Source organism: Helianthus annuus, chromosome 1 (genome assembly GCF_002127325.2).
Source record: "Helianthus annuus cultivar XRQ/B chromosome 1, HanXRQr2.0-SUNRISE, whole genome shotgun sequence".
Classification (NCBI taxonomy): Eukaryota; Viridiplantae; Streptophyta; class Magnoliopsida; order Asterales; family Asteraceae; genus Helianthus; species Helianthus annuus.
The window spans coordinates 76,806,068-76,818,104 of record NC_035433.2 but is presented as its reverse complement, the minus strand read 5'-3'; the positions used below and the strand labels follow the sequence as shown (position 1 = coordinate 76,818,104).

The following is a 12,037-nucleotide window of genomic DNA, read 5'->3' as shown; positions in this document are numbered from 1 at the left end:
AATTGTAATTAACCGAGGGCCATATCGCAAAGTTACCCCTTCAAACCCGAAAGGTCAGGTTATTAATTACCGAAGATTTCGTTAATCATTACAAAAGATTCAAAAATCTTGGAAATCAGACCTAACGCGGGCCGCGTAAAGGTTAGGGGATAGTTGAGGCGGGCCGCGAGCCACCTGTTAATCCGGTTTCTGACTTATGGATTCAGGCGGCCCGCGTACAAAATGCATGAACTCTCATGCGGGCCGCGTGGGACGCCCAGTAACAGAAAACATGGGCAGATTCAATGATTTGGCTTGTAAACGATCTTGTGAGCAATCAATGAAGCATGGGCGCCCTCTAATTGACCCCTAGCACCTTAGGACACCTGCTGATCATCCATGAGCAATGTAGGATGTGTTGTAATGATCTTGTGCACCAAACTTTGCTATAAAAGGGCTTTCATAGTGCCTAAGTGAACACACCTCAAACACTGCTATCAAGTTCATTTCTGGGGCTCTCAAGTGTTCTTCTATCATCCTAAGTCGTGCACAAGCTTCTGTAAGTTGTCTAACCCTTTTGTGGTTTAGTTCTTGCTTAGTTTAGCTTAAAAGTCAACCCGTCGTAGTTAACGATTGACTTTGTGATAAATCACGAATGGTCCAGTGATTTGTCGAATCAAAGATAGTTATGTGTTGGTATTTATGTGGGTAATAAACCCTTAAAAGGGTTCCCCCTGATCACCACTCTAACTAGGTGAAATGTCGAGTCAAACGTGTACTTAAAAAGTCAACAGAAAGCCATTTTGCGATTTTACGCATAATCTGTAATGTAGATGATATGCAACCTGTTTAAACACTCATAAAATATGATAATAAGTGTATTAACAAGTCTAAGCTTGTTTGATTCGGCCATTTGCTATATTGACCCGGTTCGGGGCCGAAAGTCGCAAAACTTTGACTTTTGCTTTGACTTCAGTTCTGACCGTTTTAGTGCAATGTAGATATGCCTTAGGACTCTCTTAGGACCAGGTCACATGATAGTATCACCCTCTGTGACCGGTTCGTCGTTTGTCCAAGTCTTTTACACATTTCCGTTAAATGCTTAAAAGTTGACTGTAACGCCCTTTTTAAAATAAAACGAGAATTTCGGACATGTGAAAGGATCATAACCTTGGTTACTGATTTCTAAGCATATCCCTAAAATTTCACATCAATCCGAGGTCCAGAATATGAGTTATGCTAAATAGCGCAATTAAAGAAAACTTTTGTAATAAACGACGCAATTAGCATAACGCCTATCCAAACCCGGATTTCAACACCAAACCTTTTACTCACTGTTGTAAAATAACATTTTGGGATTTTTAAAGATTTTTAATTATTTTTAACCTGCTCATAACCTGCGCTTATGGCAACGGTTCGGTAAATACCGAATATGCCCTTTTCGGCCATAACTTGAGTTCTACAAGGTCTTTTGACCCGATTCCAGTTGCTACTGATTTTAAATAATAAATAAAGTATTTTAGACTTTATAAACTGTTCGGGAAACTCAGATTTCCTGTAGAACTCTAAAACCTCTTTTATAATCTTTAAAAAGACCAAAATACCCCTACGGGGCATAATATGAACTTAAACTCGTTACGGGCATTACGGAAGGTATCCTACTGATACCACAACCTCTTTAAGGCATGTTGACTTAGGAAAACAGTGTAGGACTCCTACGGTTACCCGTTGCGCCTTTAGCGCGCACGGTTCGGCTTATGTAACTAGTTTACAAAGGTTAGCCGAAACGGGTCAAACCAAATTGTTTGGACCCCAAAATCCAGAGTATGATTATTATACCCATATAAAACAAGTCTTCAAACTTGTTGGGTCAAAATCACACTCCATTCACGGTTTTCGCCTTTCACGCGATTAAACCGTAACTATACTTTGAAACTAACCGGTCTAGGCTACGGCAAATATAAAGACCCGTTAGGATTCTAATAGGTTATTTTAAAACCTTCGTTCCAGAATAGGAGACCAGTAAAAGCTATCTGTGATTTACCCAATTAAGGATTATACTTGCAAAGGTAAATACTTTTAACTTATTTTCCGTTATACGGGCTTGGGTTACGGTATCTAAAATACCGCTTGGTCGGGAAATTGACCCCAACTCATTAGTAGTTGGGTACTATCAATGTGACCCGTTTAAAAACTGTTTTGTTGGCTTAAAGCCTTTGGGGGCTTAATGACCATGTCCCGGATATCCTTGGCAGCATTTACGAATGGCCACGACCTTGACATCCCGGTGTAGGTGTACACCCGGCATTATGTCTATAACTATAAAAGTGTAGCCGTTGGTTACCCGCCACAGTGTTATATACTATGTGGTGTGTCTATTAAACTTTAACCCGATACGACTCGGGCGACCAAACGCATAGTAACATGTAATTCTTTACAAGATTTGATAATAAATTATCCCAAGTTATAAAGAGTTTGTGCCTTGAGCATTTAAACCAATTTTATTAAACATTTTACAAAAGTGTCAGTTGAATGTATTTACCAGTGTAAACTGACGTATTTTCCCCAAAAAGACTAAATGCAGGTACTAGGCGTAATTGGCTGGGATTTCTCCTTAGCATCATTAGAAGTCTCGCAAGCTTAAGATGCCTGAAGTCTGTTGAACAATATTTTTGATATTATTATTTGATCCCATGTGGATTATTATTTCAACAATGGTGATACATTGATATTACGCTTAAGTTGAAATATATTATCTTATTGCTTCCGCTGTGCATTCATATATATTGTGTGGTTTGACTATAATGTTGCCAACTACGTCACGGTAATCCCCCACCGGGCCCACCGGTGAGACACGTGGAAATCGGGGTGTGACAGCTACAAGGTGATTCACGGTTTTTGTACTTTGTCAAATCTTCAATAAGAATCATCATATTATTTCGTTCTTGTGTCGATTCACACACGTACACGGATTTCGCACGTGATACGTGTTCTTCGCAATCGTCGAGAGTTCAAATTCGATCCAGAAACGAATCCACAATTTCAGATAGTCATCTAAGTTCTTAGGCTGCCTATAGCCATAAAGAGATGGTGGTGCTTCGTAGGTGGTAGTACGACAGAGGTGGTGGTGCTTGTAGGTGGTAGTGTGGCGGACGTGGGTGTCGATCGGTGGTGAGGTAGTGATCGGGTGGTGTAGAAATGGTGGTGGTGCGTCAGAATTGTAGGTTGATCGGCGGTGATCGGATGGTGTAGGATGCGATGGTTGCGTTGGAATTGCAGGTGGTGGCCGCCTGTAGGTAGTTATCGGTGGTGGAGGATGGAAAGTAGTAAGGTGAAGGCGCGATCGGCTAACGGGGTGAAAGGTTGGTCTCCAAAGAAGTTAGGGTTTGGGTGTAGGTGGGAAATGGCTTAAATACCCCCATAGTGTTAAATAATTAACGCTAAAACAAACGACAGACTAACAGAAGGACACAAATGACAGGAAATTGTAAACCACGAGTACTCAGATGTCCATTATTTTGATTTAGGGTCGCATGTTGATTCTGAAAACATACCACATGGACGCAAGTTGTAGTCAACTCTTTTTATTATATAAAAATATGTAAACTATAACTGAATATGCATATATCAAGAATCCCCTTTTTTAATGATGGCAAAAATCATAGACATGTAAGCATTTTGCTAAGTACAAATATTATTGTTAACAATGCTCACATTCATTCTCATATTTTCTTCCCTTTTATGTCAAATAAAAAAGGGTTTCTCTCTTATTAGGTAACACGCTTTTCATTGATTTAAGCATCCTATAAGAGAAGTTGAAGCAAAACAACACAAGCATTATGATCGACGCCAATTTTTAGTAGCAAACAAAACATTCATACATCAAACACATATGGTCAACGTACTAGCGACTATTAATTAACCACGTCTTAAAGGTCAACTGATCAAGACATGCTAGAAAATAAAATTATTTAACAAAACACACACAATAAATGTAAGTTATTTAACGACCCACAATTTCCTAAGAGCACACATCAATTTATCCAACTTGAACAAGATTCCTATTAAAAGGCGATCGCGATCTCCTTTTTTATCAACTTGAATAATCACTTTATCTCAAACAAATTAGAATCAATCAATTTGCTTTAATCTTGCGGATTCAATCAATTTCAATAATTAATAGACAACCCTGACATAATTCAAACCACTCAGATCGAATCGACTTACGATCTTGATCACGATCTTACCCTCCGACCATTTTGTCTATATCTGAAACATTTTGTTCGTTAAAAAATCGTAAGAAACGCATGTTACCCAAAAAAAAAACCATAATTCCATTTTTTTAACTCTCTAACAAATCAAAGCCCGGCTGTCTATGGTAACCCAATAACAAAAGGTAACCCTGTACGCCCACAGTCGCATACAACGTTAGGTAGCGCAAGCCTCCCATCTCCGGTTATAAGCTATAATTTTTTTTCACAAAGATATTAATCAACCAATAGTTAAAGGACAGATATTGTAACTTACCAAGATCGAAAACAACACATGCTGTTTGCTAATTCTTCCATTATTATCCCCTCGCTTCCATCGCGTCGCGTCTCGTCTCGTCTGGTATTTTCTTCACAATCGATACACACCCACAATTACACCATCTGTATCTCCATACACACCTGTGTCAGAGAAACCGACGAAGAACAACAGTAGATCCAGTGGGTAACCGTCTCAATAGATAAGGACAATTCTCTCTGTATTCAATCTCCATAAACCCTACAAACATTACCCCCAATTTCACTAACACCCACTTCAATTTCAGCTTCAGTTCTTTAATCATGTGCTCTATATCACCTTACAAGACCTAATTCGTGTGAATTTTGGGGATTTTGACTGGTTCTTTAAAGGGTTTTGCGTTACTAAAAATATACGATTTGGGTTTTTTTTTTTTTTTTTTTTTTTTTTTTTTTTTTTTTTTTTGGGTTTTGGGATTGATGGGCGATCTTGGTATGGAAGAGGATCGCCCGTTTCTGCCGTCTTTTGCTGCTCCATTGTGTAACCCGGATCCGAATTCTATTCGGGCGGAGACTTGGGTCTTAGCTGAAGACCCGGCCCGGGAGGTGTTGAATTGCATATACCCGACTTTGGATTCTGAAGAGAAAAGGAAAGATGTGATTGAATATGTGCAGAAGCTCATCAGATTTCATCTCGGATTAGAGGTTGATTCAACTCAATTTTATTAATTTATTTGTTTTCTTGAATTATTCATTTTAGTTTTTAAAAAGCCCCTTTTAGGTTTTAGTTGCAACAGTATGATATGCTATTGAACTGATATAACTGATATTTAGTTATGATAATTTTAGGTCAAATTAATTGTTTTTAAAAGTAGGAACAGTTGTTGAAATTGATTATTGATTTGTTGGTGCTTTCTTGTTGTTATATTTGTTTGATGTTATGCATAGTTTATGATGATGGTTGTATTGATTATATGTATATACTGAAATATATATATATTTTTTTTAAAATAAATTACTGTAGGTATTCCCGTATGGTTCGGTGCCACTCAAGACTTATCTCCCTGATGGAGACATTGATCTAACGGTCCTTAGCAGTCCTAACATGGATGATCATTTGCCCCGTGAAGTTCTTCGTGTTCTTCAGGAAGAAGAGCAGTATGGTAATTCTGAGTTTGAATTAAAGGATACCCAATTCATCGATGCCGAGGTTATCATCATAACCCTTCTTTCCTTTTTCATAAAAAAAATGTTTATTATTCTGTGAAAATTATTGGGCCATATTAGGTTGCACCTATCACTATACAATTTTTTTCAGTAGATGTGGTGGTTATAACACATTTATTTGGATTGCGTTGCGTTTTATCTCAAACGGGTCAATTTATAAAATAGTAAAGTCTTTTTTAGTAATTTTTGAGCACACAATCTTCTTAATTGTTTCTATAAAAGATTTAGATTGTTATTGTAAATGTGTCGTTTTCTTAATCATAATTAGCACATTTATTTTTTTTTGTAAAGAATTGAACAAAACACGTGTTTACGGTCTAAGTAGTTAATGCGGTAAAATATCGAATATCGGTCAAGTATTGATATTTGAGATATCGATTATTGCAGTGGGATATCGGTCAAATATCGCTGATATTATCGGTACCGATATTTTGCACTGATATCTCAGCACGGGACCGATAACCGATATCTCACTGATATATCGGGATATTAACTACATAGTTTACGGGTCACCCAACCTGACAAATGGCCCATTACAATTTACAACCCAACCTTGTTTTGACCCATTACTCAACTTGCCTGACCCGCGCCTCTTGTCAATTCTATCCTTCAGGTTTATTCATGTGTAAGCTATGATATTCTAGGCGTCTTTTATCATAACAATAATCCTTTGTTAATATCAACGGTTTTTGGTTATTTGTGCGGCAGGTGAAGCTTGTGAAATGTCTCGTTCAAGATATCGTCATAGACATATCGTTTAATCAGCTGGGTGGACTTTGTACCCTCTGTTTTCTTGAACAAGTAAGCTCTTAATCACTATGGTAAATAAGTCATCTAGCACAATTAAAATTTATTATTTTTCATTAATCATTGGCATTGATGATAGGTTGACCGCCTTGCTGGCAAAGATCATCTGTTCAAGCGGAGCATCATTCTTATAAAAGCATGGTGTTATTACGAAAGCCGAATACTTGGTGCTCATCACGGCTTAATATCTACTTACGCATTGGAAACATTAGTCCTTTACATTTTCCATGTTTTCCATGCTTCGTTAAACGGCCCTTTAGAGGTAACATCGTTTCTTTCGCGTTGGCAGTCAGTCAAAATCATTGCTTCAACTGACGATCGTTTTTCCTTTCGCCCCCCCTTTTATTTAGGTTCTTTACAGATTTTTGGATTGTTATGCCAAGTTTGACTGGGATAACTATTGCATCAGTTTGGATGGCCCCGTTTGCAAATCTTCCCTTCATGGCTTAACCGGTAAGAAATACGAAGAGGGACTTATTTTAACCCATTTATGTGGAAACGGGGTGTGTGTATATATATAGTATATATATATATATAGAGAGAGAGAGAGGATCCGGTTCAATTAAGAACCACCTTGAGTTGTGAGAATTGAGAACCGTGAGAACTCCTTGTGGGAGTTTTGCCACCATTTATTTGCACAAGAGTTAATTACTGTTTTCGTCCATGTGGTTTGTCAAAAATCACTATTTCAGTCCATTAGTTTAAAAATTGCGATTTCAGTCCCTGTGGTTTCACTTTCGTAACCATTTCAGTCCCTGTACTTAACAGAATAATGGATTGAAATGGTTACGAAAGTGAAACCACAGGGACTGAAATCGCAATTTTTAAACTAATTGACTGAAATAGTGATTTTTGACAAACCACAGGGACGAAAACAGTAATTAACTCTTTGCACAAACATAGATAAACATGTTACAAACACATATGTAAAAAAATAAATAGGAAAAAAAGCGAGCCAACACCTTTTCTCTATTTACATTGATGTAAATTTGTTTTACAAAACTGATGATGTCACCCGTAAATTTTTTTACAGTGATGTAAATTTTCGCAGCCGATGGTTTTTTTTTTTTTTTTTTTTTTTTTTTTTTTTTTTTTTAATTCTGAAACAGTTGATTTTTTTTTTAAATTTTTGGGGATTTTTTTTTTGAAAAAACATTTTTTTTGGCCTAGTTCTATATATGTGTGTGTGTATTTTGTTGGCGAGTCATTGCGACCCGACCTAAATCATTGTAAACGTTTGTCCATTTTGACTATATATATATATATACGTGTGTGTGTGTGTGTAATGTTGATCAACATCTATTTTTGAACGCAAAGAAACCTCCTAATTCATTTTAGGTTATTTTGTAAAGTTATTGTTTTTGTAAATCATAATCAACACATTAAGTGTTGGATAGAAAAAAATTTAAAAAATGGTCAAAAAGTATTTTTGTAATCTTAGTTGATACATTAACTATGCAGTGGAAACCCTTGAAAATCAAGGAACCGATGTCTTACTGGGTGCCGAATTTCGAAAAAATTGTATGGATATGTTCATAGTGCCTTCTAAGGGAACCGAGACCGATCTTCGAGCTTTTAACCTCAAGAATCTCAACATTATTGATCCATTGAAGGAAAACAACAATCTTGGACGAAGTGTCCACAAAGGTATACACTTTTTTTTTTTTGTTCTATGAATTATAAAAGGCCTAAATCGGGTTATAAATAGGTTTTTTATTTTCCAAATTTACCCTCGTTTTGTTTTTTCTTTAATTTCCACAAGAGTTTTGTTAAGCTAACTCCTGTTTAACAAAACGTCTTTTTTTTTATCACGTAAATATCATTTTTTTGTCAATTTGTCTTTTATTTGTTAAATAATCAAATTTTTCAAAGAGTCAAACATCTAATTAATGGATTTAATTTTCACATAAATATCGTTTTTCTGTCGGCTTATCTGTAGTTCTTAAGAATCTTCATTTTTCAAACAGTCAAACATCTCCTTAGTGTGATATTTTTTCGTAATATGGTAGGAAATTATTTCCGGATACGGAGTGCATTTAGATACGGGGCCCGTAGACTCGGTAAAATTCTGCAACAACCAAACAGCAATATTAAAGACGATATCAAGATGTTCTTTAGAAACACCTTACAAAGACATAAACCGAAATGCGGGCCCGATTCCAACTTAATCTTCGCTACTAACGGGTTCACAACTTTGTCTATTTCATCCCGTACCGAACCCTATTACGAGGATGATGTGTATTCAAGATTCTCAAACGGTGATTTCGATGATTATATGACTGACCATAACGCCTCTCCGTTGACTGAGTCGAACTCCGAGAAAGAACCCGACCCTGTTGTTGAGAAAACCGGCCTTGAGCTGTTGATGGAAAACGGAACGTCTGAATTAGTGGATGGAGATACGATTTGCTTGAGTATCAATAAGGGCAATAACGACAATTCATCTGATAGTGTTGCTGAAACCGAAATATTGAACCCGTTTTCTGATCTCACGGGTGACTATGACGCACACATACGGAATCTGTTATACGGTCAAGGGTGTCACGGTTATGCAATGTCTACGACTGTGGTTCGGGCCAGCCCTAGTCCGCCTAGTTCACCGTACGGAAATAAGAACTCGTGGGACACGTGCCACACGTCTGCAGCTGCTCATTCATGGCCCGGTCCGTTCAAAAAGAATTTGGCTTCTCACGTGAATGCAAACGGTGTAGTAATGGGCCATCCGAAGCATATCAACGGGTCTAACCGCAACGCGTTGCGTGGGACCGGGCCGTACATTCCTACGGCGGTATGTTTTTATCAAATTCTAAAGAATAACATGCCATTTTTGTCCCTGACGTTTGGCCAGTTTTGCGACTTCCGTTCAAAGGTTTGTTTTTCCGCATTTAGATTTAAAGGTTTGAAATCTTGCCATTTTCATCCGGCTTGTTAACTCCATCAATTTTTCTTCGTTTATGCAAGGGTATTTTCGTCTTTTTTTGTTAACTTAAAGAGTATTTTGTCTTTTTCGATTACTTGTACATTATGTTAAATGCTTGTACATAAAGTCAAAAGGATCGAATTGCCCTAAGTTCACAAAAAAGACGAAAATACCCCTACCTTAACGGAGAAAAATGGATGAAGTTAACGAGCCGGCTGGAAATGTCAAGATTTCAAACCATTTGGATCCGGATGCGGAAAAACAAACCTTTAGACGAAAGTCGCAAAACTGGACAAATCTCAAGGACGAAAATGGCATTTTACTCGATTCTAAATATATTCTATGAATTTTAATTTGCTAAATTGATAAGAAAATAACATGTTGCAGAGCTCCAATACAAACGAGGATAGAGATAGACCACCGACAAGGGGTAGAGGAAGGGGGCGGGGACCACCGGTCTCTAACGGTCATCACTACCGATCACGGGTTGGTTCCGGTGAGCCGAAGTTGGTTCTTGAATCGAACCATGCAACACAAAGCCCACTTGAATGGTCCCCGAGACAAGCCCGTGTTAATGCTAATGTATCTAACCAAACTCACCACCACCACCACCCTAGCCCGGTTAACTCGACCGCCAACGGTTTTCCGAACCAAGCAAGGAAACTTGAATTTGGATCTTTTAGATCTATGACCGAGAACGAGAACCCGCCTGATACAGAGGCGGCTCCGCCTTACGTGCAAAGCCCGAAAGGAAATTCACATGGCAGAAAACAGGGGAGGTAAATCAAATTTACTGGTTTTTATTTTCGTTTTACGTCTTTCTTTCACGTTAAGGTGGCAAAATGGGTAGGGTAGATCAGGTAAAGGATCAAAATTGTTTCTGTTCGAAACAGGTAATGTATATGTGGGTCAAAATGGGTCGGGTTAGGTTGGCACAGCAACACCTTTGTGAAAAAAAAGTTAAAAGAGTAAAGTACACAGGATGGTCCCTATGGTTAACCAAAATTTTGGATTTGGTCTCCAGTTTTTTTTTTCCAAAAGAACATTGATGGTCCCTGTGGTTTGCACTTTGTAACGCATTTAGTCCCCAACCAACAAATTTGTAGGTTTTAGCATGTCCAAGTTAGGGACTAAAATGCGTTACAAAGTGCAAACCACAGGGACCATCCATGTACTTTTGGAAAAAGCTGGGGACTGAAGGTGTTACAAAGTGCAAACCACAGGGACCATTCGTGTACTTTACTCAAAATTTAAAATACCGTACAACTTGTTAGTGTCAAATACGATTACAATAATCATATTATTTCAGTAGTAATCCAATTTTTTTTAATAAAATGATTTGATAGATTTTTATGTATTAAAAAAACATGGGCAAGAGCGACCGTCAACCTGTTTTTTTTTTTTTAGCTATAATTTTTAGTTTGACCCGTTAGCGATAAAACAGGTCCCAGATCCGGTTGATCCTACACACTTTTGGATAAAATTAATTAGTACGTCAAATACGATTACAAAATTATGTATGCAACAATAAATTAATTTTTGGATTAAATGACATGGGATGGATGATCTGTACACTAAAATCAAACTTTGGATGACTTTCACATAGGAACAATTGGTCAATAATCAAACTTTAGCTGACTTTCCTCGTTTGTTTGACCTGTTGGAGAGTCTCCAAATTTGTAAAATAAACGGGGAGAAATTGCCACCTCTATTTTTGACGCGTGTATATAATTTTTTTTTTTTTTTTTGTGGGCGTTCAGGAGCAAAGAGAATCCATTTCACCTCAAGAATGAAGACGAATTCCCCCCACTGTCGGCCTGAATTTCGTGATGAATGTGTATAAAAAAGAGCTAATCCGAAAAACGGGATATAATCTTTGAATGCTAATATGCCAGATATAACCTTTGTTAGGGAGGGAATTAAACCTTTTTTTTTTTTTGCTAGTTTGACTTGGACGTTTCGCTATCAAACAGATCTTTTGGGATTTTGGTTTGTTGTGATATATTGTAGAGAAAACACAACGTTAAAAACGGTTGAGAAAACATAGACCTTTTGTTCACCTGATGTTTGCATATGTTTTTTTCTTTTTTAATTTTGTTTTGATATCTTTTTAATTAATGACTTGGGTCTGTAAATCTGGTTTAGTCACATGAATCTTGTGTGTAAAAAAGTTGTGCTTTGTTTGGATACAGGTGATAAGCGATACAGAATCTGCCGACCTAAAGAATCTCTATTATAAATCTTGGATGATCTTTTGTATCGAGTTTTGACCCATTGTTGTAATGGGATGGACACATCTTTACAACAGCAAAATGATGCTAAACCTCTATGTATGGGCCGTTGACTGCTGTCACTTGTCCCTTGACCCGGAAAAGGGTGTAGCCCTTGATCCATTACTTCTCTTAAACGCATTGTTATGATGGGGTTAGACGCAAGGTTTAGTGAACATGTCAAAAGAACGTCAACTTTTGTAAATAGCTAAACGCATATCACCTTAGGGGCTGTTTGGCAACTTTTGTAAGAGTTCTGAACCATTAAGTGCTGAACAAGTAAGAAGTCTGAACCATTAAGAGCCAGTATAATGTTTAACCATTCAGAG

General features: G+C 37.5%; 1 protein-coding gene across 1 annotated transcript; it reads left to right on the top strand.

Annotated features, from left to right (window-relative positions):
* The first annotated feature begins 4,494 nt into the window (after nucleotides 1-4,494).
* LOC110869688 lies at nucleotides 4,495-11,530 on the top strand. Its single transcript, XM_022118924.2, has 9 exons — nucleotides 4,495-5,189; nucleotides 5,509-5,694; nucleotides 6,420-6,512; nucleotides 6,598-6,780; nucleotides 6,869-6,971; nucleotides 7,980-8,165; nucleotides 8,528-9,306; nucleotides 9,826-10,217; nucleotides 11,199-11,530. The coding sequence occupies exons 1-9, from the start codon at nucleotides 4,965-4,967 to the stop codon at nucleotides 11,257-11,259; spliced, it is 2,208 nt and encodes a 735-aa protein (XP_021974616.1). The 5' UTR covers nucleotides 4,495-4,964; the 3' UTR covers nucleotides 11,260-11,530.
* Nucleotides 11,531-12,037: the final 507 nt, after the last annotated feature.

Bases quoted from the DNA above. Each gene is read 5' to 3' on its own strand.
- LOC110869688 (XM_022118924.2), top strand. From the start codon at position 4,965: ATGGGCGATCTTGGTATGGAAGAGGATCGCCCGTTTCTGCCGTCTTTT. The intron at 6,972-7,979 runs GTAAGAAATACG...TTAACTATGCAG, and splicing joins TTCCCTTCATGGCTTAACCG to TGGAAACCCTTGAAAATCAA. The intron at 10,218-11,198 runs GTAAATCAAATT...GTGGGCGTTCAG, and splicing joins CATGGCAGAAAACAGGGGAG to GAGCAAAGAGAATCCATTTC.